The sequence below is a fragment of the Arachis hypogaea genome, chromosome 20, assembly GCF_003086295.3.
Source record: "Arachis hypogaea cultivar Tifrunner chromosome 20, arahy.Tifrunner.gnm2.J5K5, whole genome shotgun sequence".
Classification (NCBI taxonomy): domain Eukaryota; kingdom Viridiplantae; phylum Streptophyta; class Magnoliopsida; order Fabales; family Fabaceae; genus Arachis; species Arachis hypogaea.
In genome coordinates, this window is record NC_092055.1 from 126,202,769 (window position 1) to 126,225,577 (window position 22,809).

A 22,809-nucleotide genomic window follows, 5' to 3' on the forward strand; every position below is an offset into this window, starting at 1 on the left:
TGAGTTCCTACACCAATTTCGAGAAGAGAGAGTCTGATCCCTCTGAATGGAGACTCCATATACCCAATAACAATTTGTCATTTGGTAAGTTATTTAAAAAATAAATAACTATATAAAATGTTAATTAGTTAAATAGATATATTAAATAATTAAATAATAATTAATTCAATAATAATTATAATAATTAATTAAATTAAATAATTATATTTTTATTTAATTAATAATTTATATTAATTATTTAAATAATAATTAATTAGATTAAATAATTAAATTTTTATTTAATTAATAATTTATATTAATTATTTATATCATAATTAATATTAAATATTATTTATATTATTATATTAAATTATAATTAATTAAATTTACTTACATCAAAAAATAAATTTAATTTTTACACTTTACAAAATAATTTTTTGTTGGGTTGGTTATTTTTATTTTTAAAATTTAAAATGCTCACCACATTATTAAAACTAGCAGTTGTAAAATTAGCCGTTGCAAAATTAGCTGTTGGAAACTAGCCGTTAATATGTTACCGTTACTATTAATAAATTAATATTTTATTACTGCTGATATTTTTTTTGTTCGAAAAAATAGATCCAAACCAACTCAATTCTTTTTTCAATTATTTACAATTTTTTCTCAAACTCCAAATACCCAACAATCTCAAACCTCAAACTCTCAAGTTCCAAATCAAAACTTCACACTACCAAATACATTTCAAAATTCAAATCCACAAAATCTTCCTAATTTCAATTTTCAAACTCCTTATAATAATCAATTTCCTATATTCCAACCACAAAATCAAAATTCACAAACACCACGTTTTCCATTTTCATCCATATTTAACCCCTCTATCGGTGTTAGTGTTGCAAGTGTGAGGAGTGTTGAAATTAGTCTCACATCAAAGAAAGCATGGAAGAGTGAGGAGTTTATAAGATGAGAGACCCATTAACTTGACACCTTAAGGTTTTGAGTTGGTTGTGGTGTCTTCTCATCTTATGTTCTCTCACTTGATTCCTCCCTGAATTCTCCCCGGTGGTCGAGAGCTCTCCACGGTTGGGCCAACAATCAGAAATGTTAATCCAACATCTTTGCCGTTTTCAACTCAATTCAGTGCATCACGACATAACTCATCTGGTGTTGGTGGCTCTTCTAACCCATCCTCTCAGACTCCGATACAATCTAGTCCAAATTCGCAATATTCAGATTTTGCCAACCCTTGTGGATTAGATGCTATCGACCTCAATGATGATGATATTGAAGATCGGATGCAACATAGTATTCAATATTGGCATTGAAAAGAGGATGAGATGCTGATCAATGCATGGTTAAATGTTTCAACTGACCCTATAGTTGGTACCGATCAAAAGGGAGAAACATTTTGGAGTCGAATTCACAGCTACTGTGTAGAATTTTGCTCCGACATGACAATGGGGGTAGTTACATGTAAGAAACGATGGTATAAGATCAACAAGGCTGTTGCACAATTTGCTGGTTGCTACGATCAAGCTAGTCGAAACATAAGGAGTGGTTCAAACGCTGATGATATAAAGGAGTTGGCATATAAACTTTATTCCACAAGTTATGGTCAAAAATTCACTTTTGAGAGGTATTGGAACATGCTTCATTTGGAGCAAAAATGGAGAAGCCAACTACCTACACAAAGCGGAGGCTCAAAGAGAACCAAGGTTAGTGCAACTAGAGCATACTCATCCTCATCAAACCCAAATACACTGTTGGCAGACGAACCCAGTGTGGACTCTCCCGTTCGCCCACAAGGATCAAAGAAGAGCAAGCGAAAAGGTAAGGAAAAAGCAAAAATGTCTGAAGATCTTAGCGAAAAGAAATCATCGGTTGTTAAAAAATTATCTCTCATGGAAGATATTAAGTATGTTAGAGAAAAGGAACTAATGGATAGGGAAAAAGAAAGAGAAGAGGAGAGGGCACATAGAGCAAAGATTATGGCAATGAAGGAGAAGGGGTTACAAATTCAAGCGGCAATGAAAGAACAGGAATTACAAACTCAAACGGCAATGAAAGAACAAGAATTACAAACTCAGATGTATATTAAAGAAATAGAGATAAATGCAAAAGAAAGGGAAATGGAAAGGATGGCTAAGGAAAGGAAAAGGGAAATAGATATGCAAATATTTAATGCTGACACGTCTACAATGAGTGAAAAACGACGAGCTCTTCATGAGATTGCATGTGAGAAAATAATCGCGAAGTGGTTTACTTAATCGTTCCTTGTATTCGTAGAGTTATGTAGTATGTTTTTATTTTTATTGCGTATTACTGGTATGTGATGTAGCTTATTTTATTTATTTTTGATGTAATTTTTTAAATTAGTCAATATTATTGTGCCTTATTGTTCATGAAAGTGACTGTTACTAGCCGTTGCAAAACTAGCCGTTGCAAAACTAGCCATTGTAAAACTAGCTGTTGAGGAGTAGGTACTTATTGCAAACACACTTATAAATTTCAACTATCAATGACTCTGTAACTTCACTTCAACTCTTGTTTCTCACCTTGAAAAAGAACTAAAAATTACATTTCTAGATATGGCTAGAAATTTTGATGATATGTTTAATGAGGCTTTGTATGGCAAAAGAAGACGACAAGATAACACACTCAGAGATAATTAGATCGATGAGTGTTTACTCGAAGATTCAGAAGAAGAAGATATCGATAGAAGCTCTATCCCAACTCCTCTTAGATGGATCAATAGAGATCGAGAAGCAGGACATGATCGCCTTTTCCAAGATTACTTTGCAGATGAACCGGTGTATAATGCTTACATTTTCCGACGGAGATTTCGAATGAGAAGACATGTATTCCTTCGGATAGTAGACGCTCTCTCAAACATCTATCCGTATTTCCAATAGAGGGTTGATGCAACTGGAAGAAGAGGCTTGTCACCACTCCAAATATGTACCGCTGTGATACGGATGTTAGCATATGGCGTAGCAGCTGATGCTGTTGATGATTATGTGCATATAGGCGAGAGCACTACAATTGAATGCTTGAAAAAATTTGTTGAATGTGTCATTTCGTCGTTCGAGGATGAATATTTGCGAAAACCAAATCCATATGACGTACGACGCCTGCTACAAATGGCGGAGGGTCGTGGCTTTCCTGGCATGTTGGGTAGCATTGACTGCATGCATTGGCAATGGAAAAATTGTCCAAAGACGTGGAAAGGTATGTACATGAGTGGTTATCGTGGGGTTGCAACCATAGTACTTGAGGTCGTAGCATCTTCAGACTTTTGGATATGGCATGCATTTTTTGGAGTTTCCGGTTCAAATAACGATATCAACGTGTTAGATCGTTCTCCAGTGTTCGTTGATATTCTAAATGACCGTGCTCCGGAGGTAAATTATACTATTAATGGTAATAATTATACTATGCAATACTATTTAGCAGATGGTATTTATCCTGAATAGGCCACAAGGGGAGAAACGCAAGTTATTTGCACAATATCAACAAGAGTAAAGAAAAGATGTGGAGCGAGCATTCGGAGTGTTGCAAGCACGCTTTGCAATTTTACGTGGTCCAGCTCGCTTCTGGGAAAAGAAGAAGCTTGCCAACATAATGAGAGCTTGTATTATATTGCATAATATGATTGTTAAGGATGAAAGAGACACTTATGCAGGAAATTTTGCTCAAGGTTTAGAGTAGGATGATGTCGAAAATGGCTTATCACAACCTCAGCTGGAAGAAGAAGGTTTTGCACCATACCATCAATTTCTCCAAAAAAATGCCCAACTTCGAAATAGGCAGCAGTATAGACAATTGAAAGAGGACTTGATTGAAAACATATGGCAATTTACAATGCTTGTCGTCAACTATAGAGCTTAATTATGTTTTTCTTTGTATTAAGTAATTTTACAAATTAGTGTAATCCCGAATTATATATTGTGTATTATTGTTATATATGAATTTATTTAATATTAATATCTTTTAATAGTGAATTATTTTTAAATTTATAAATTTAAATTATATTATTGAAAAAAATTAATTACATTAATTTTAAGTATTTTAATTAATTAATTAAGTGGGACCACAACAGGGACTAAAGTTAGTTCCTCCTAATGGAGAAGAGAGAGATGCTTTGAGTTCCTATTTACTGTTTAAGACGCAAAAGCTGATGTGGAGTTACTTTTTATGACAGGTGGGCCATAAATAAAAACTGGGATGAGTTCCCTACTGGAGATGGTCTCATGGCTACTTGATGGATTTTCTAATCTTAGCATGAAAGAAGGTCTAAGGAATCAGGGTAGTAAATAGAAAACTTCTAATTCTACGGGTGGAGATGGAAAAGAAGGTGAGCCACTACAAGAAATTTCCGGAATAGCAACCGATTTCAGTGGTCGCTAAAACCTTAGTTGCTAATTAGAAAATAGCGACCGATTTTTTAACAAGGCCACCAAACCCTCACCAACGAAATTGATGAAGACGACGACGATAGTACTGAGATCTAAAAAGACGACGGGGACGGTGCTGCAAAATCAGAAGACGACAATGACGGCTACGAGTTCAGAAGATGACAATGACGGCTGCAAGTTCAGAAGACGACGGTGCGCTACAAGCTCAGACGACGACGCTGGTGCTGCAAACTCAGAAGACGACAACGATGCTAACTAAGAAGACGACGATGCAAATGGAGCTGTGAACTCAGAAGAAGACAACGTCGCAAATGGAGAGGGTGTTGTGTTATACGGTGCTTCCGGCTGTGGTCACATCCGTGGTGGAGAGGGAGAAGTGTAGCTCAGTAACCGTTTGAGAAAGTGAGAATGGTGATTGGTGGGGCTGAGTTAGGGTTACTGCTGGGTAGAGTAATTCAGTAACTATTTAAATTTAAATTAGCTACTGATTTAGCGACTGATTAGAGATAACGTTATTGCAAAGCGGTTGCTAAATCGGTCGCTATCTTAACTATTAGTAACCAATTTAGCGACCGCCAGCTTAACGACCGAGTTAGCGACCAACCTTTTTCAGCTTATTTTTCTATTAGTTGCAAAATCGGTCGCTAAATTAAAAAATAGCGACCGACTTTGTGACCAACAATCCTAAGCGTTACTCCCTCTTTTCGGTTGCTAATTCGGTCACTAAGTTATAAAATAGTGACCGATTTTAGCAACCAATTTTATGTTGCTCGTATAAAAAACTTACCGGTCGCTAAATCAGTCGCTATTAATGACCAATTTTTTCGGTCACTAAAACCGGTCGCTGATTGTAATTTAGCGACCGATTTAGCGACCAAAATTTTTTTGGTCCTTGAAATTCTATATCAGTCGCTAAATCAGTCACTATTAGCAACCAATTTTTTCGGTCACTAAAATCGGTCGCTATTTTAAAACTTTCTTGTAGTGAGTTGGAGGACCCTGGTGGAACTGTCTCCATAAATCCATTCTTGAATGCATTAGTTGAGGTTTTTCAATTGCCAAATATTAAGCAACAGTTGGATAACTCTATCCCGAATTCCGAAAGGATAAAAAGAAGCCAAACTTAAAGCAACTCGCAAGAAGGTCCATTTCAGGATTCAAAAGAAGCGGAAGGAAAGAGACTTTGATGATTTAGTACATGATGCTATAACGGATTAACGGTGGAGGGTGTCAGCTTTCAAATGGCACCCCAATAATTATGAAAATGCTTTGTTGGAATTATCGGAGTTTAGGAGATCCTCTGACAATTCATAACGTAAAAGAGATGTGCAAATTTCACTCCTCTAAAATTAGTTTTATTTGTGAAACTAAAGAATCAATCTCAACAAATTGAACTGGAGCTGAGATCATGTGATTTTAAGGAGTGGTTCATAATGAATAATCCTAATGGTTTGGCTAGGGATTCAGCTATGGCATGGAAAGATAGGTGCTCGTTTCAGATTTTACAACACTAGAGGATGGGTCTACAGAATCTTGGGATGTCATTGGTGTATATTTAAACACGGTTGATCAGCAATGCATTATCCAATTCTCTAAATTACTTTTCGGTTTTAGATCAAAATTTTTAAAATTAGTATCAAAATTTATATTTTTAATATTTTTACTCTTTTAAATTATAAAATTAATTTTTTTATTTTCTTTAAATAATAATTAATTTATTGATTAATTATTTATTAATTTTACAAAATTTATAAAATCTGCAAAGGTATTTTCATTTGCACCTTTTTCGTGCTCACCGCACCATGTCAAATTCTGCAGAAGTGAAGCTGCAAAGCAAGCTTTTAAAAAAAGCAAATGGAATTTAAATTACGATTAGTTACCCCTGACAATGTACACCTTATTTTGTTTAGAGGAGTATTAGGAGATCAGTAAATTTTGTCATTTGTAAGTATCAATTAGTTATTATTGATATTTTTAATAGTGTGAGATTTCATCCAATGATATGAGATTCTTCACTTTTCTTTTATTAGTTAAGTACTGACCAAATTTTAATAAAAGTGCTGGCTCTAAACTTTCTTTTTTGTTTATATACACGAGGGGTCGAGGACTAATTATTGTTAAGACTAATTAAACTAATTAATCATTTAGCTTTACTCTTCATCCAGCTAAGTAAATTCTAGCATGACACATCGTCGTAGCTAACTAATAACTCATTTTCAAATTTCATCAACTCTCAACTCTACTTTGTTGTACAAGTTAGCTCTAACTTCTATATCAGCATATCAACATTTTTAGCTTATTCATCCAATAATATGTAGGTGCAAAGTGACATCATGTAAGATAGCTATAATGGCTACTCTTAATGCACCAATAAGATGCGAGTATATGATAAGGGGTTTGACACAAATATGCATTTTTGCCCGGTTAGAACGTGTTTAGTTGGTTTAATATTCACATCTTGTTTAATTTTTATTGTAGTAAAATTATATGAGTAAGTACCTGTCAAAAAAAAAAAAAATTATATGAGTAAGTGACTCATTTAGAAATCTTTTTGAGTGAGATTTTTTTGGTCGTGGATTAGGGTCCATAAAGCATACTGATAAATTTATAATTTATGATGATTTTTGAATTAAAAAAATAGAATTATTAATTTAATTTGTACTTATTTTTTAAAAATGCATGTCTTTATAATTTTTTTACTAATTATGCTTAATTAGTTGAAATATATTTTTAGGCCTTTAAAATTATTAAAATAATTTTATTTTTATTCCATTCAATACTTTGATATATTTATTTAAAGTTTAAAAAGCAAGAATGACTTGAAAAGATGGAAGAAAAGCATGCAAAAGTAGATATTTTATGAAAAAGTTACAAAACTGCAGAGAAGCATACGCACCATATCCATTATTCAGCACGTGACTCACTTAAAATAGCATGTGACTTGCGATTTGGGAGCCTTTTTAGTCCATTTCAGGACACTTTAAAGCCATACTTGAAGCAAGCCATGAGGAGATTCACACACATATTCGCATACACTTATTTTTATAATGTCTTAGGTGTTTTTAGTAGGAATTTTAGAGAAAAAAGATCCAACTTCTCTGTAAAATTCTTAGAATTTCTATTTTAATTCTATCTTGTTTTAGTTTTTAATTTTGTTTTAGTTTAGTTTTAGGGATAAGTACGATTTTGGTCCCTAACGTAGAGGCCGAAAATTTATTTTGTCCCCGGCCTTTTTTTTCTCTACAAAATGGTCCCAAGATTTCAATTTGTTTTAAAATCGTTCTTTTTACCAATTTTATTTTTTTATTACCAAATTACCCCTTATTAAAAAAATTATAAAATAAAATAAAATAAATATAAAATAAATAAAAAAAGAGGAAAGAAAGGATGCAGAGAAGCGGGGGTGGGGAGAGAAAGAGGGGGGTGGGGCGCGAGAAGGGGGGAGGGAGGAGGGGGGAGAGAAGGGGGATGAGCTCACCGCCGCACCGCCACTGTCCGCCCGCCGCCGCCGCCTCTTCTTCCGCCGCACCACCGCTCGCTGCAGCCTCCCCTGCTTCACCACCGCCAGCGAGCATCCCTGCTTCCCCTCTCCTGCTTCACCACCGCCATATTACCACCGACCCACCGCTGCACCGCCGCACCGCCGCCCGCCGCTTCTTCTTCTTCTGTGAATTCTGTGAATTGAATTTTTGTGAAATTTCTGAATTTTTTATGAAATTTGTTGTGGAACATTGTTGTTGCTGAAATTTGAATTTGGAGTATTGTCGTTGCTGATTCTGAGTTCTTGATGATGATGATGATTTTCTGAGTTGAGTTCTTGTTTGTCTGAGTTTGAGTTCTGAATCTGAGTTCTGGGTTCTGATGAGGATGACGATGATGATGTTGATTTTCTGAGTTTTGGTTGGTGTGATGCAGATGGTGATGGAGTGGCAGTGGGTGGGGTGGGTGGTGGTGGTGGTTCTGGTTCTGAGTTCTTATGATTCCATGATGATGATGATGGTAGTGGTAGGTGGTGGGTGGTGGTGGGTGTGGTGGTGGTGCTTATGCTTGTGTTTCTGCTGGTGCTTTGCATGATTTTGGGGAAGAAGGGATAGGGGCATTTTGGTCCGAAGGACGGTTTTAAAATAAACTGAAACCTTGGGGTCCATTTTGTAGCGAAAAAAAGGCCGGGGACGAAATAAATTTTCGGCCTCTACGTTAGGGACCAAAATCATACTTATCCCTTAGTTTTATTTATATTTTCTTATTCTACTATCTTAGTTCATTAGCACTTTCTAGTTAGTTACTTGTTATGTCATTTAGTTTATGCATTTTTGTCGGATATATTTTTTTATTAATGAATTTGATGTTTTTACGTTTTATTCTTACTTAATTGAACTGTTATTATTGAATTCTTATGGCGGATAGCCATAGATTTTACTATTTCTTGCAATTTATGAAGTTTTATGTTTATGACCTCTAGATGTTTGATAAAATGCATAACTTAGTTATATAATAGATTTTACATTCTTAGCTTGGATTAGGAACTTAGGTGATCTTGAGTTACTAATGTCCAAGTTAATTGATAATTTAGAGATGTTAATTAGTCTTGTTTCTACTAATGCTAATCTTTTACTAATTCAATTAATAAGTTAGTTAGGACTTGTAGATTATACTTAATTAAGCCTAATTGATTTTCTTCAATTTGTAGAGTTTGACAAATTGGGTTTGCTCTTTATAATTATCATGTTGCGGTTAGTTACAAGCATAGTTATCGGAATGAACCGGTAATCAATCCGATCATATGACCGGGTCATCGGGCCATTGGTTCAACCGGTGGGTCACTGATTCACCCGGTTAACCCGGTCATAACAAAAAAAAAAATTATATGAATAAAATTAAAATAATGTCTTAAAATTTAAAATATAAATCTTTACAAACATTAATAATTCAATATTAATTTTTAAACATAACTAATGATCTAAAAAAAGATAATATATTAGTCTAGTAAAAAAATACTTTTTTGTTTAATTTAAATCAACAAAGGTGAGTGAAAGATAATACAAACGGTAAATTCACAATTTATTTACAATGACCCCAAATAGAATCAGTCTTCCCCCTATTATTATAAACTCTATAATTGTCAGAAATTACAAAAATAAGAAAGGGCTAGGTGTCCATGCCACCAACCAACTCTTGAAGGAAAAACAAGAGCTTCCCCAGTAAACCAGTAGAAATTACCCATCGAATTGAGCAATGATCCATTGGAGAAGCAAGCTGTACATTGTCACCCCATTTCCCTAGGGACGAAGAACAAGCTCCAAAGAAGAGGATAGATTTCTCACAATCTCAGGTACAATGGATAGTTGGAAAGCCTTTTCATTCAAGCAAAAGAAACACAGCAACGCAGCAACAACTAATGATAATCAACAACCACCAAAGTTTATTAATGATAATCAACAACAAATTTAACTATTCAACCGAAGTTCACTAAATTTTTCTCAGGTTCAACAACTCTAAAAAACTATACAACAACAGCAACTGCCAGATTCAACAATAATTCTAACTAAAATTTACATCAAACCAGAGAAAAAACAGAAAGAACATCAACAACTCTAAAAAAACCAACATTCAACAAACAGAAAGAACAGCAACAACTATAAAATTTGCTCAGGTTCACCAAAATTAACATCGAATCAAAGAAAGAACATCAACAACAACTCTAAAATACCAACATTCAACAAACAGAAAGAACAGCAACAACTCTAAAATTTGCTCAGGTTCACCGAAATTAACATCGAACTAGAAAAATAACAGCAACAACAACTCTAAAAACTAAATAAAACAGCAACAACCACCTGATTCACCGAAATCAACATTGAACTAGAGAAAGAACAGAGTCAAATACTGGAGCTAACCTGGTTGAGAAGACGACACCATCACCACCCGAGGGAGCAGATGCTGCTTTACTGGTTCCGACAAAGCAAACGCAGGGTCACGGACTCACGGTGAGAGACCGAGAGAACGATGAAGTGAGAGACCTAGAGACTGAGAGTGACGAACTAACGACGCCGAGGGAGTGACGAACTGACGATGAGGGGAGAGACGAGGTGAGGATGAGGGGCTGCTGGTGCCGAGCTCGAGAGAGTGACGAGGTGAGAGTGAGAGGTTGCCTGTTGCCGACGCCGAGCTCGAGAGAGCAGAGACAGAGAGACGAGGGCACGAGGCTGGCTGGGGAGGAAGGTTGGTTCCACTCAGAGACAAGGCTTAGGGAGTTAGGGTTTGTTCATTCAAAGAGGGTGATCGGGTTCGCATGAAACCCGTCGGGTCAAACCGAATTCGACCGGGTCTATCATATGGGCGGTTCAACGAGTGACTCGGTTCGATCAGGTGATTGAGTGACCGAGTTTCCAGTCGAACCGGCCGGACCGAGCCGGGTTTAATAACTATAGTTACAATGATGACGATCCTTAACCCTCAACTCTTACCAAGATCTTTTAGCATTTGAATTTACTTTCTTTTACTAATTCATTGTCTTAATTGCTTTTAGTTTAATTCCTTTTAACATTTACTTATTGTTTGCTCTTTAATTTTGTGCTATTTAATTTTTTTTTAATTGTGATCAAAACTCCCGATTTTCTTATAGTTAATGATAATGCACTCAATTGTAATTATAAGGAAAAACGATTAGAGATTAAACTCCCAGTGATTGTTTTGAATTGTAACACTTTTAATTTTGAAGGGTAATTGTGACACTTTTATTTTTGAGAGTGTTAAATTTCAGTATAGAACTATCTACAACAACTTGAGCTTTATAAATTCCGGTTATAAATTGTGAATTTCTAAACCGTTATTTAGCGCTTATCACAAACCTAACCCAAATATTCTACCCATCGCCATTAGAGATCTAGTCCCTAACCCAGTTTCCAACCCAATCTGAAATTTCAGATCCAACTCCGTTGAATGTATCTCCTGCGTTTTACTCTATGGTCGTTGTGGAAGATAAATGTTTCCTGGAACAGCTTCTTGTCATCGAAGCTCCTGTTGGCCGGTCTGTTACCAACGGACCCTCCCCGCTTACCCATTTTCCCACACCCATCAAGGAATAATGATGCAACTCGGTTTCAGAAATGCCTCTTGTCACAGACCAGAGCTCCCAAAATCAAATCTCCCTCCCTTGATCTTCATAGTCGTCGCCCACTCTAAGAAATCTCCTCCGGTTCCTGAATTCCTTTGCTCATTCATGGTTGATTTTCGTTGCTATCTTTCCTCTGCTGTATTGGTCTGCTATTTCCCTCCAAGTCGTCCATAGACCACCACCAGATGATAACGAAGCCACCAGAAAGGTCCATCTTTTTTGAAGAAATAGCTGAGAATTATTTTGAGGCTAAAATAAAAGAAATGATACAAAAAAGTTGGATAAAGTGATTTGGATCATAAAAACTTGTCGGAACCAAAAGAAGCCGATAAAAAAAGTCTCCGTTGTTCATAATCTTCTCCACTTATCAACTATCCGCAACTACCGACCTTCAATCCATAACAGTACATGTGTGAAGACCTCCATTACAGGTCATTGCTTTGTTACCAGAGTAAAACAAAAAATTATGGTTGTGTTGGATTTTTACAAAAACATGTCACCTTCGTCTCCTTCTTCATCGGTTAACAAGCAATTAACTTGACAATCAGCTTCCACCTTCGACCATAGCTACCACTAATAAGCCGACCACAATCCACACATACCCAACGCCTGCAACCTCCACTTCAATTCAAGCAGCTGATTTTCTCCAACGACGTTCTCCGACAGCCGCCAACATCCCCGTTTCTTGATGAAGGCGATTCTGCCAATTGACATTCATAACCTTGCAACATTACATATTTGCAATGTATCCCCGTAGTAAAGGATGAAGCATTAACCATGCTTAATCTCTTAAACACATGTTAACGACACTAATAAGAACTCCAAATATCAACATCCCATTGGACAGTCAGCGCATAGCCACCGCGGCCACCAAAGACGCAACCTAATATGTATATATAGTGACCATTTACATAAAAATATTTTCATAAAAAGATAATAAGCGAGAATTATTAGATAATTTAACATATTCGACTAAACTATTTTACCTAATACTTGATAACATCTTAATAATTATTTTTCACATAAAAATATCTTCATAGTACACAGAATAGTCACTGCACGTAGTAGATAGTTAAACAACATTCAAATCAAGTTCAATAGCAAATATTACACTGATAACATGATACCATTTGTTATTCATAAGCTTACACAAATGGCATACATTTGCATAAAGAAAACATCTACTTAGGAACCCAGACAACGTTATCCTCAGGAAGGAAGTGACACACAGGTGTCCCAGGCTTAACTTTCAGCACTTGAAAAACCAAATGTTTGGGGTTCCATTGCGATGTATCGGTGTGGCAGATGGTGGCGGCTTTAACTCTACTTCCATCAGCACCCTCCAGAGGCACCTTGAAAGTCATAGTAGTTTCTATCTTGTGGCAATAAAATACGGCATAAGGGTAACTCTGTTTATGGCACACAATGGCTTTGTTCTCATGGCTTATCTTCTTCATACCAGGTGCAACATTGTAGCTCTGCAGCTTTGTTTCCTTGCCTACCTCTGTGGACACAACCTCAACCCTTGTCCCGAACTTCGAAGTGCTAAAATCCACCATAGACTCCAATGAAGTTGCACAGTACTTCTGTTCACCTTTAATCCCTGATAATGATAAAGTAAACATAAAATTAGAATATATTGGTTCAGATTCGAATGTTTTAAGGACTCACCATGCCAGGCCAATAGATTAAGGAAAGGTTTTTAAGAATTTGGCAATATATATATATTAAAATTTAATTTTAATATATTAATAATGTAATTTACATAATCAGTTAATCACAATAATTTTTTTAGATTATTATTTTTTTTTTCAAAAGGTATATTGAACTTTTATTAAAGAGAGTAAAACATTACAGCCTTAAAATAAAAGGATAAAACGGTCTTTACTCGGACATTAACAAAAGAAACAAAAGAGAAAATTCAAAAGGACTAAGCACAACAATAGATAAAGAAAAAGAAAGAAGCTTCACACTGCTTTAGCAAAAACCTCTTCGGTTAGTGATCATGATGAGGCCATGACTTCTTGAGGGAAAAGCTCAATTTCCTCGAAGATTTTTTTGTTTCTAATTAGGAATGATATTCGCTCGAGATGGTATATATATATCGTATATAAAATAATTACTAAAATGATTAATAATATTATATCGTAATTAAATTTTTTATTTTAATTTATATTATATATGTGATGATGATTATATAAATTTTAAAATTTAATTTTATTTATTGAATTTAATAATTATAAAGACGAAAAATGTTAGGAGGCTAGTAATTTTTGGGATTTATAGTCATCAAATAGCTATCAATGAAGTTTTTAATAGTGTGAGATTAATGTGAGATTTCATCCAATGACTCACTCTTCTTTGATGGTTACATACTGGTCAAAATTTGATAAAATTGCTAGTTTCTAGACTTTTCCTATAAGGACAAGTAGAGATGAAAAAGATAGCCATGAGGCGGGTTAGGATTTACTTTTTTATTATCTGTGAGTAGAAACGGGTTGGACGAATTTTACGTGGGGTTTTATAGAGTAGAACGAGATCGAATAGGACAAAAAATTCATCCCCTACTATACCTGCCCTGTTGCCACCCTATTCCTAGCATTCCTGCTTTTCCACCGAATAGAGAATGCGAAGCTGATCTTTCTTCTGTCTTCGTCGCACAATTTTAAAATATATTTATTTTTATTAACATAAGGCTAGGTAATTAGATAAAAATGTAAAACTATTTCATACTTTATAGATTATACTAATAGTGTATCAATTTTTCTTTTTTAATATGAATAAAATTGCAACTCTAGATGCATTTTATTATTCGGTTAGTTTTTTATTTACAGGTACTTATAATTATAATGCTACAATTTGTCTCAAAGACTTGCAAATTTTTTATAGATCTATAAGACTATAACTTATTAAGTATATTATAAAAATTTCAATTCCGCTTAATATACACCTTTTGTACTAAAAATTATTTTAGCATCAATATTTTTTTAACAAGGGTAATTAAATTCATCTAAATACATAATTGATTAAGAACAATTATATTTTACGAGAAAAGTGTTAGTTATTGTAAATATTGTTGAGGGTTTACTTATTTATTACTTGCGTAAAAGAATAACAAACCAATTATTCAAGTTGTGTCTCTCCTTTTTGTGAGAGATTGAGATTGAAAATGAGATTATTAAAAGTATATGTTAAGTTGTTAACTGAAGAGCTATAAATCACCTAGACTTTTAAATTCAAATTTTGTTTAGAAGAATGTTAAAAGATATTATAATTTATTGTTTTTGATCATCAGTTACAGTTACAGTTAACCATTAATATTTAAAAATATGAGATAAATTATATTTTTGAATTATTAGACTAAAAAAATTGAATTGATAATTAAATAATAATAAAAAATAACAAATTTTGATAATTCTTTGATATTATTTTAGTTTATTATTAAAATTTAAATTCAAATAATTTTAAATTTCAACCATTCTTTTAATTATAACATCTTTTATTACCTGCTGGCTCCTCACATTCCTTGATGGTGTTCTTGATGGCATTAGCTTCATCAGATTGAGGATCCACGGAGAACTTGCTGAAAACATCTTCCACTTTGTTGGATGAAAAGGGTAGCGAGTCTGCCACTTCGCGGGGCAAGAAGGCGGCGGCATCGTCGGTGGTCTTGGTAAAGTGGAGGTTGAATTTGGTTCCGGGATGCAAATCCTTTTGTAAGAAGAAGAATGCAACGTTGGGGTCATCATGCAACTGGGTCTCAGAAGCAGCAATACCATAGTTTTTGTGGCCTCCTTCTCTAACAACAACATGCCCGGGCTTCCACTTACGGGCTTGGCCTACGTTCACTCATAATAAATTTTCATTTACATTATTTTTTTGTAAAGAAATATTTTCTCATTAAATAAAAATAATTTATATATAGTATGTCTATATAAAATCCCTCACTGGTATAAGAAATAGGTTGAAATATACTTATACACAAATATATTAAAAATAGTCACATAACATATATATTTATACACAAATATATAGTAATTGATTTAATGATTGGTTTTTGGTATAATATATATATATATATATATATATATATATATATATATATATATATATATATATAAATTATTGGCTATACAATATAAAATTTAATTTTGATGCAATGTCAGTGTAAAATAATTTTATATGTGCATCTAATTATATAACGACACATTAGTAAAAACAACTACCTTTCACGTTGAGTACATGAATGATCATCCAAAAGAACGGATGTAATTACACGATTATGTAAAACATTTTATACTGTCAATACATCAAACAAAATTTTTTTTTAGATTTATTTAAATTTTTGCATTAATTTTTTTTAAACTTATGCAAATTTTTTTGGGTCTAATAATAATCGAATTCTAAATTTTTAGTTTATGAAAATTTTATTATTATGTCATGAAATTATTTTTTTAAAAACTACTAATAGAAAACAAATTATAAAAATGATTATATATATTTCTTTATATCAATGTTAAGAATGAAAACTGACCAGCAGAGTACAAGATATTAGTGATGGCTTTTGGCATGGGTGTTGTGGGAAGCACTGACTTCCAGTAAAGTTCAGGAGATAAGGCACCACCATGGGTTGCTACCACAACTAACTGAAATAATTAATATTACACTATTAAAATAATCATAAATTGTTATAAACAAATAACATATAATATTTCACTGGCTTCTTTTTCTCCTTTTGGGAAACTATAAATCATTGTTTGGATAATGTTATAATATATAGAAAGGATTCAACTAAACTTATTATTGTTCGAAAGCTTTCTTAAAAAAAATAACAAACTGTGTATGAACTTGCACTTCCTGGCCTCCACATCAACCATGATAATAATTGTTCACTTCATCACTTAAATAAGAATGAAACCAAAATTAAGGTGGAAAAAATCATTAAAAAGAGAGAGAGAAAAAAAAAAGTAGTAGTACTGTAGTAGTATATAGTAGTATATATAGTATTTACTATGTAGAAGAAGTTGAATTAAGGTCTCACATTAAGTATAGCAAAGATGGGTAGTAGAAGAGGATAGTCCATAATTGTTGGGAATGAAGGAAATTAATAAAGCTGCAACCAACAAGTGCTTTGAGATGATAGGCCAGATCGCCAGACAAGATATATATAGAAAAGAAGGTGAAGACACAACACTACTCAATGAATATTCCCTCCTTCCACTGCTAGTATATACTTATAAATTATTAAATTATAATGGATAAATAATGTTCGGACAAAAAAAATCCAATAATAATTCATTGATATGGATTTTTAAAGTATTTTTTTTAAATTTTACATATATAATTTTTAATTTATACACAAATGCTTTTTTTAATTAATTATTCAATTAGGTGTATATTAAAAATAACTACCAAATCAGTCATTAAAATAAAATATATATTAAAAATGAGTTAAGTAACATATATATTTATTATATATAAATATATAGTATGACTTATTTAATACACTACAACAATTTCTTAAGATAGCGACGGTTTTGTAAATGCGCCGCGAAAAGACAAATTGCGGCACATATAGCGGCGGTTAAAGGTTGGGGCCGCAATCAGGCCGACATTTAGCGGCGGTTTTGTTCAAACCGCCGCTATATTGCTGTCATGTTGTCATTTAGCGGCGGTTTTCTTTAAACCGCCGCTATATTGCCGGTCAGATTAACATTTCGTGGCGTTTTTTCGAAAACCGCCGCGATATGTCCGCCGGTAACTTCTTGTTAGGCATTTTGCGGCGGTTACGTTTAAACCGCCGCAAAATGTGTATTACCACATATTCCATTGTTGTCTTTAGTAATAACCATCTAGGTATAATCTATTTAAGTAACGATTACTAACTGAAGATACTTATGTTTAAATCATTGTTACTTAAACTCGTAACACTTTTTCTACATTTGTTTTACATTAAAAATATTCACAAGTTACTTGTAAACTATATATGTTAACTCATGTGAACAAATTTACCAATAAGATTTTCTTCATGACGTTATTAGCATTTAAAAACTGCATTCAATCATGGATGTAAAAGAAGAAAATAAATCAAACTCTAATATTTATGAAGTTAAAACAAAGTTCTAGAGAGCATGAATCAAAGTTACTCCTCTTTGAAGTTATGCCTTACTAAACCTAAATCAAGAATAAACACGTACAACTGCGACCCAAATCATTAAACTAAGGAAATCAGCGTAACTGTTATATTAAAAGATCAAAATTTCTCTCCAACATCGTATTGACCCGGCGAAAAATACTCTGTTATGAATCTATGGGCTTCACGTTTCAGAGGATCTGATATTTCATCTCCATACCATGGCATTTTATTCAGATCAAAGCACCTTTTCTTAACATGTAAATCATCTTGTTTATCTTGTTGGTCTTCTAAAGTTTCTTCCTCTTCATCCGGAACCTTATTCAGATCAAACTGCATGGATCTATCGATTGCGACTGAGGATACATCATCTAAAATGTCTTCTGAATCAGACTCTTTTCCATCTAGACTGTCAGGAACTATTTCTCCGGAATATTCAGGTAAGACTGAAAATATCAACATGCACATAATAGAATGAGTATACATAGAAGAAATTGAGAACTCTGGAGTCATTAAATACAGACTTAGAAAAAAAACCAAACTACAAGATGCTAAGACAATTTTAAAACTAAACGCAATATATTCGACAATTACCATCACCCTTGTTAGTAGTTTGGGCAATTTTCTTAAACAGAAGCTCTATAACAATTGTTGTGCTTGCAGAGGATGACGAAAAGTCTTCATTTTTCATCGATCCTGTTCCACCGTCATGTTATGTTCACTATTGTTTTCAAAACGTAACACTACTGAAATTATATTGCTTAGTACATAGCAATATTATGAAAAATGCAACCCTAAGAAAAACACCTGTAGAAGGTTTATAGATTTAGCGTAAACTAACTTTTTCGTATTAAAATCGTTGAAAGAACCAAAAAGTCTGCTTTTACTCATCTAAATTCACAATAACATAAATATTTAACCGCAAAAAAAAAAAAAAAACTACACAAGTATAAAGTAACCAAAGAAAACAACATACAACGCTGAGATTATTTAACTTAGTTTATGACAGAAATATCATTTTTAAATTACATTAAAATGCATCATACAATGTATTACGCGACATCATCGAAATTCTCTGAGGCATTTTCTATGAGGTCTTCTATATCTTCCTCCCTTGTCAACAGTAAATCTCCAATGTCACCTTTCGCTGACATGTTCAACCCTGGCTGTGGAGAAAAACCAACTTCAGCTTCTTCATTCTCTTCTCCCATGTCATACAAATCCCTTGGTTTCACATGAACCACAACACTCCATTCTTTAGCTACTTCATCATCCACATAGTATACAAGCTGAGCCTCTGATGCCAATATGTACGGTTCATCTTCTTCACGATTACCAGTGTGTATTGGACGAGAGAAATTAACGCTGGTATGCCCCAAATGGTCTTGTTTGATGCCTCTACTAGTAGTGGTATCAGCCCAAACACATTTGAACAATACCACTGTGAAGGAACAGCTATAATTTAATTCAATTATATCTATAATTTTTCCGTAATACGGAACACCACCAACATCCACTCTATTATCACGCATGCTTGCATAACTTCTTGTATTAGATGATACATATACTCCACTATTTTGTGTTTTCATCTCGTTTTCCTTTGAGATAGTTCTAAACTTGTACCCGTTAACATTGTACGCCCCAAAACGTCTGGCCTAAATTATGGGACCGCACGCAAGCAACTGCAGGTCTTTCGATTGAAGCGTACTTTTCAGAAGAACCTGGAACCACATAACATTCATGCTTTATATTAAAATCGGTTTTCATTTAGTACTAACTCCAGGCTAAAAAAACATTGGTCAGGTTAATATTTTGTCAACCTTATGCTTAAACCAGTGAGGAAATTCTGCATGGACGACACTATCTATCTTAGCTTGCGACCTTGTCTGATGATGCAAGCTTCGCTTTGTGTTTTCCCTAAATGTACTTTATTGGAGAGAAGAAAATTAGTCTAACTAGTCACTGGGAGAAAAGAGTTATATTGGTGTTTTAGAAATACATGCGTATACTTACTCAAGGAACGTAACCATGGCATCGCAGTTGACTAGCACATGATGATGAGCTTGATGTTTTTCCATTGGACTGAGTTCGAAATGCGATACAGCCCCTAATGCCTTTCCAATAGCTGGGAACATACTTTCCCCTGATTTATGACGAACGTCAACGGGCTCAGCATCAACTCGCCCTGGTCGGTTGATTCTAGTCTCAATATTATCCAAATACCTAGAACAGAAAGTCAGGATTTCCTCAGATAAATAGCCTTCTGCAATTGAGCCTTCCGCTTGTGCCCTATTACGAACATATTGCTTCAGACGTCCTAAATACATTTTATATAAATATAATGAAATGCTTAGTATATACATAATTAATTGAACTAAATGTACTAAAGGGATTTATCAAATAGCTAACCTTTCTATTGGATACATCCCCTATAATGTACTGGTCCACCAAGAGTAACTTCATCAACGAGATGCACGGTGAGGTGAACCATGACGGTGAAGAAGGATGGAGGAAAAATCATTTCCATCTGACACAAGGTTTGCACAACATGATTCTGAAGCACAGCAAGCTGCATAGGGTTTATGGCTTTCCCACAAAGTTCTCGAAAAAATGACGACAAATTTGCAATCACATTGGACACCGGACTCGAAAGTGCATTCTTCACTAAAATTGGGAGTAATTGTTCCATCAGAATATGATAGTCATGACTTTTCAACCCAGATAACTTGCGTTGTCACAAATCAACACAACGAGCAACATTTCTAGAGTAACCATCTGGAAAAACCACATTCTGCAAAGTCTTCAGGAATACATCTCTCTGTGAATTCGACATCGCAAATATTGCAGAAGGATATTTACCACCTTCTCCCGGCCATAATTCAGGCCTTATACCCATGCATTGTAAATCTCTGCGAGCTTTAACATTGTCTTTAGATTTGCCGCTATCGTTTAAGATAGTGAATACTACATTGTCGCACACATTTTTTTTATATGCATCACATCGAGGCTATGACGCAACATCTGATCCTCCCAGTACGGGAGGTCAAAGAAAACACTCTTCTTCTTCCAATGCGAGTCATCTTCATCCACATCCTGGCCATTGCGTCTTTTTTTGGATGTCACACTTGAACTCTTCCCAAATGAAACGTGCACATTTGACTATTGCCTCAATACATCTATTCCGGATAACTTCTTTGGCGGATCTCTACCTTCGACCTACCCGTCAAATCTATTCCGGTCTAGTCTGTATTTGTGTCCCGGATTTAAAAAGCATCGATGGCCCATGAAACACCATTTTTGACTGTCTTTCAGCCGATGTGGCTTAGCATCCAAGTTACACGTAAGACAGGCTAACCCATTGTGCGTATTCCAGCCAGATAGGTTTCCCAATCCTGGAAAGCCGCTGATAGTCCACATCAGTGCCGCACACATCTTGAAAGTGTTTCCCTCTTTGGCATCATAGGTTTCAACGCCATCCCATAATTGCTTCAACTCATCTATCAAAGGCTACAAATAAACATCTACGTCGTTACTTGGCATTTTCGGCCCAGGAATAAGCGTGGATAGGATGAAAGATGTCTGCTTCATGCAAAGCCAGGGTGGTAGATTATACGGAATAAGAATCACAGGCCAGATGGAGTACTTTGTGGTCATATTCCCAAAGGGATTAAATCCATCGCTCGCCAAGGCTAGGCAAACATTGCGTGGATCCGCCGAAAAATTAGTATACTTTGCGTCAAACTTTTTCCATGCTTCAGCGTCCCTTGGATGCCTAAGGAAACCATCGTTATTAGACGCCTGTGAATGCCATAACATATCACTCAATGTGTTGCTGCACATGAATAACCACTGCAGTCGTGGTATGAGGGGAAAGTAACGAAGGGTTTTGGCTGCTATAGGTTTTCCATTTCTCTTTACTGGTACGTTGAGTCTAAGAATAGAGCCCTTTTTAGTCTTCTGCTTCCATCTTGAACATCCACATTTCTTGCACCTAGTCAGGTTCGCATCATCACCTCGGTACAGCATACAATCATTTGGACAAGCATCTATCTTGGCGTATTCAATACCCAGCTTTCTTATTGTTTTTCTGGCTTCATACACTGTATTCGGAAGTTTTGCTTGTTCGAATGCGTCCCGCAGTAAGTCAAGAATCATTGTCATTGCCTTGTCACTCATACCGCACATACACTTGATATGATAAAGCTTCACTAAAAACGATAATTTGGAGTACTTTGAGTATCCGGGATATAACTCCTGTTCTCCATCTGATAGTAGATCGTTAAAATCTCGCGCCGCGCGACTTGGACCTTCATACAAGCTTGGTAACACGTCTTCATCATCTTCTGCATGTTCGATTGTTGTGATATCCTCACTCCCATATTGTATCGTGAAATTGAAGGCTTCATTGACCATTTGGTGTATTTGATTCACTTGGGATATCAGATTGTCATCTACTCGTCCCAATCTAAGACTTTCTTCAACCAGATTCTCACCATGACGCACCCAAATAGTATATCCAGGGGGAAATGGTCGTAACAACAGATGGTCGTATGCATCCTCTCTTGTTTGCATAAGTTGAAACCCGCATTTAGGACATGGACACTTTATCATGCCATCAGAGGATGCATTCGCAAACGCAAAGTCTAAAAAATGATTCAGTCCTTGCCTATATTCCACACTACTCCGTGATTTTGAAATCCAAGTTTTATCAATATCTAGTTTAGTATCAAAATAAAGCGAACTAATTAATAGTGACGTAAGAAAAGATGAGAAAACAAAAAGGTAAAATTTTGCATCCATCAGAATTATGACGATATAATTTTAGCAAGCAACATAGTTTTAGCAAATTTCAGTTGATATGAGATTTAAAATGGTTTGCAAAATATAAAAAATGTGTTTCCTTCGCTTACTGTCATACGGGAAATTATGGCGAATAATAGTCTCCTAAAATAGGACCACATATAGTCTTATTAGTATTTTTTATGGTTTTGGCATTGTTATTATTTAAAGTTTGTCTATGTACTTTAAAGTGCACAGTGTGTAACTAATGTCTTTCGTATAATGTTAATGGTTAAAAAACTTTTATGTCTAATAACTTTATATTCAATATTTTAAATTATCTCTAGTTTTATTATTCTATTAAAATTTTTTATTTTTAAGTTTATCAT

At 34.6% G+C, this 22,809-nt stretch overlaps 3 protein-coding genes across 3 annotated transcripts; 1 reads left to right on the top strand and 2 right to left on the bottom strand.

The window, feature by feature from the left end:
• The first annotated feature begins 2,951 nt into the window (after positions 1 to 2,951).
• Positions 2,952 to 3,684, top strand: LOC140183212 (uncharacterized). The gene is made up of 3 exons (XM_072231237.1): positions 2,952 to 3,150; positions 3,244 to 3,377; positions 3,637 to 3,684. The coding sequence occupies exons 1-3, from the start codon at positions 2,952 to 2,954 to the stop codon at positions 3,682 to 3,684; spliced, it is 381 nt and encodes a 126-aa protein (XP_072087338.1).
• Positions 3,685 to 12,501: 8,817 nt separating this feature from the next.
• LOC112786851 (BURP domain protein RD22) lies at positions 12,502 to 16,780 on the bottom strand. The gene is made up of 4 exons (XM_025830223.3): positions 16,550 to 16,780; positions 16,043 to 16,154; positions 15,015 to 15,347; positions 12,502 to 13,111 (listed from the first exon to the last, which is right to left on the bottom strand). Exons 1-4 carry the CDS (start codon positions 16,589 to 16,591, stop codon positions 12,690 to 12,692), a joined length of 909 nt encoding a protein of 302 aa, XP_025686008.1. The 5' UTR covers positions 16,592 to 16,780; the 3' UTR covers positions 12,502 to 12,689.
• Positions 16,781 to 21,148: 4,368 nt separating this feature from the next.
• Positions 21,149 to 22,252, bottom strand: LOC140183213 (uncharacterized). Its single transcript, XM_072231238.1, has one exon. The coding sequence runs from the start codon at positions 22,250 to 22,252 to the stop codon at positions 21,149 to 21,151; it is 1,104 nt and encodes a 367-aa protein (XP_072087339.1).
• Positions 22,253 to 22,809: the final 557 nt, after the last annotated feature.

Bases quoted from the DNA above. Each gene is read 5' to 3' on its own strand.
- LOC140183212 (XM_072231237.1), top strand. From the start codon at position 2,952: ATGTTAGCATATGGCGTAGCAGCTGATGCTGTTGATGATTATGTGCAT. The intron at 3,151-3,243 runs GTAGCATTGACT...TTGCAACCATAG, and splicing joins TGGCTTTCCTGGCATGTTGG to TACTTGAGGTCGTAGCATCT. The intron at 3,378-3,636 runs GTAAATTATACT...ATGATTGTTAAG, and splicing joins TAAATGACCGTGCTCCGGAG to GATGAAAGAGACACTTATGC.
- LOC112786851 (XM_025830223.3), bottom strand. From the start codon at position 16,591: ATGGACTATCCTCTTCTACTACCCATCTTTGCTATACTTAAT. The intron at 15,348-16,042 runs GTCAGTTTTCAT...GAGTGAACGTAG, and splicing joins TAATATCTTGTACTCTGCTG to GCCAAGCCCGTAAGTGGAAG. The intron at 13,112-15,014 runs GTAATAAAAGAT...TATCATTATCAG, and splicing joins GGAATGTGAGGAGCCAGCAG to GGATTAAAGGTGAACAGAAG.
- LOC140183213 (XM_072231238.1), bottom strand. From the start codon at position 22,252: ATGATAAAGTGTCCATGTCCTAAATGCGGGTTTCAACTTATGCAAACA.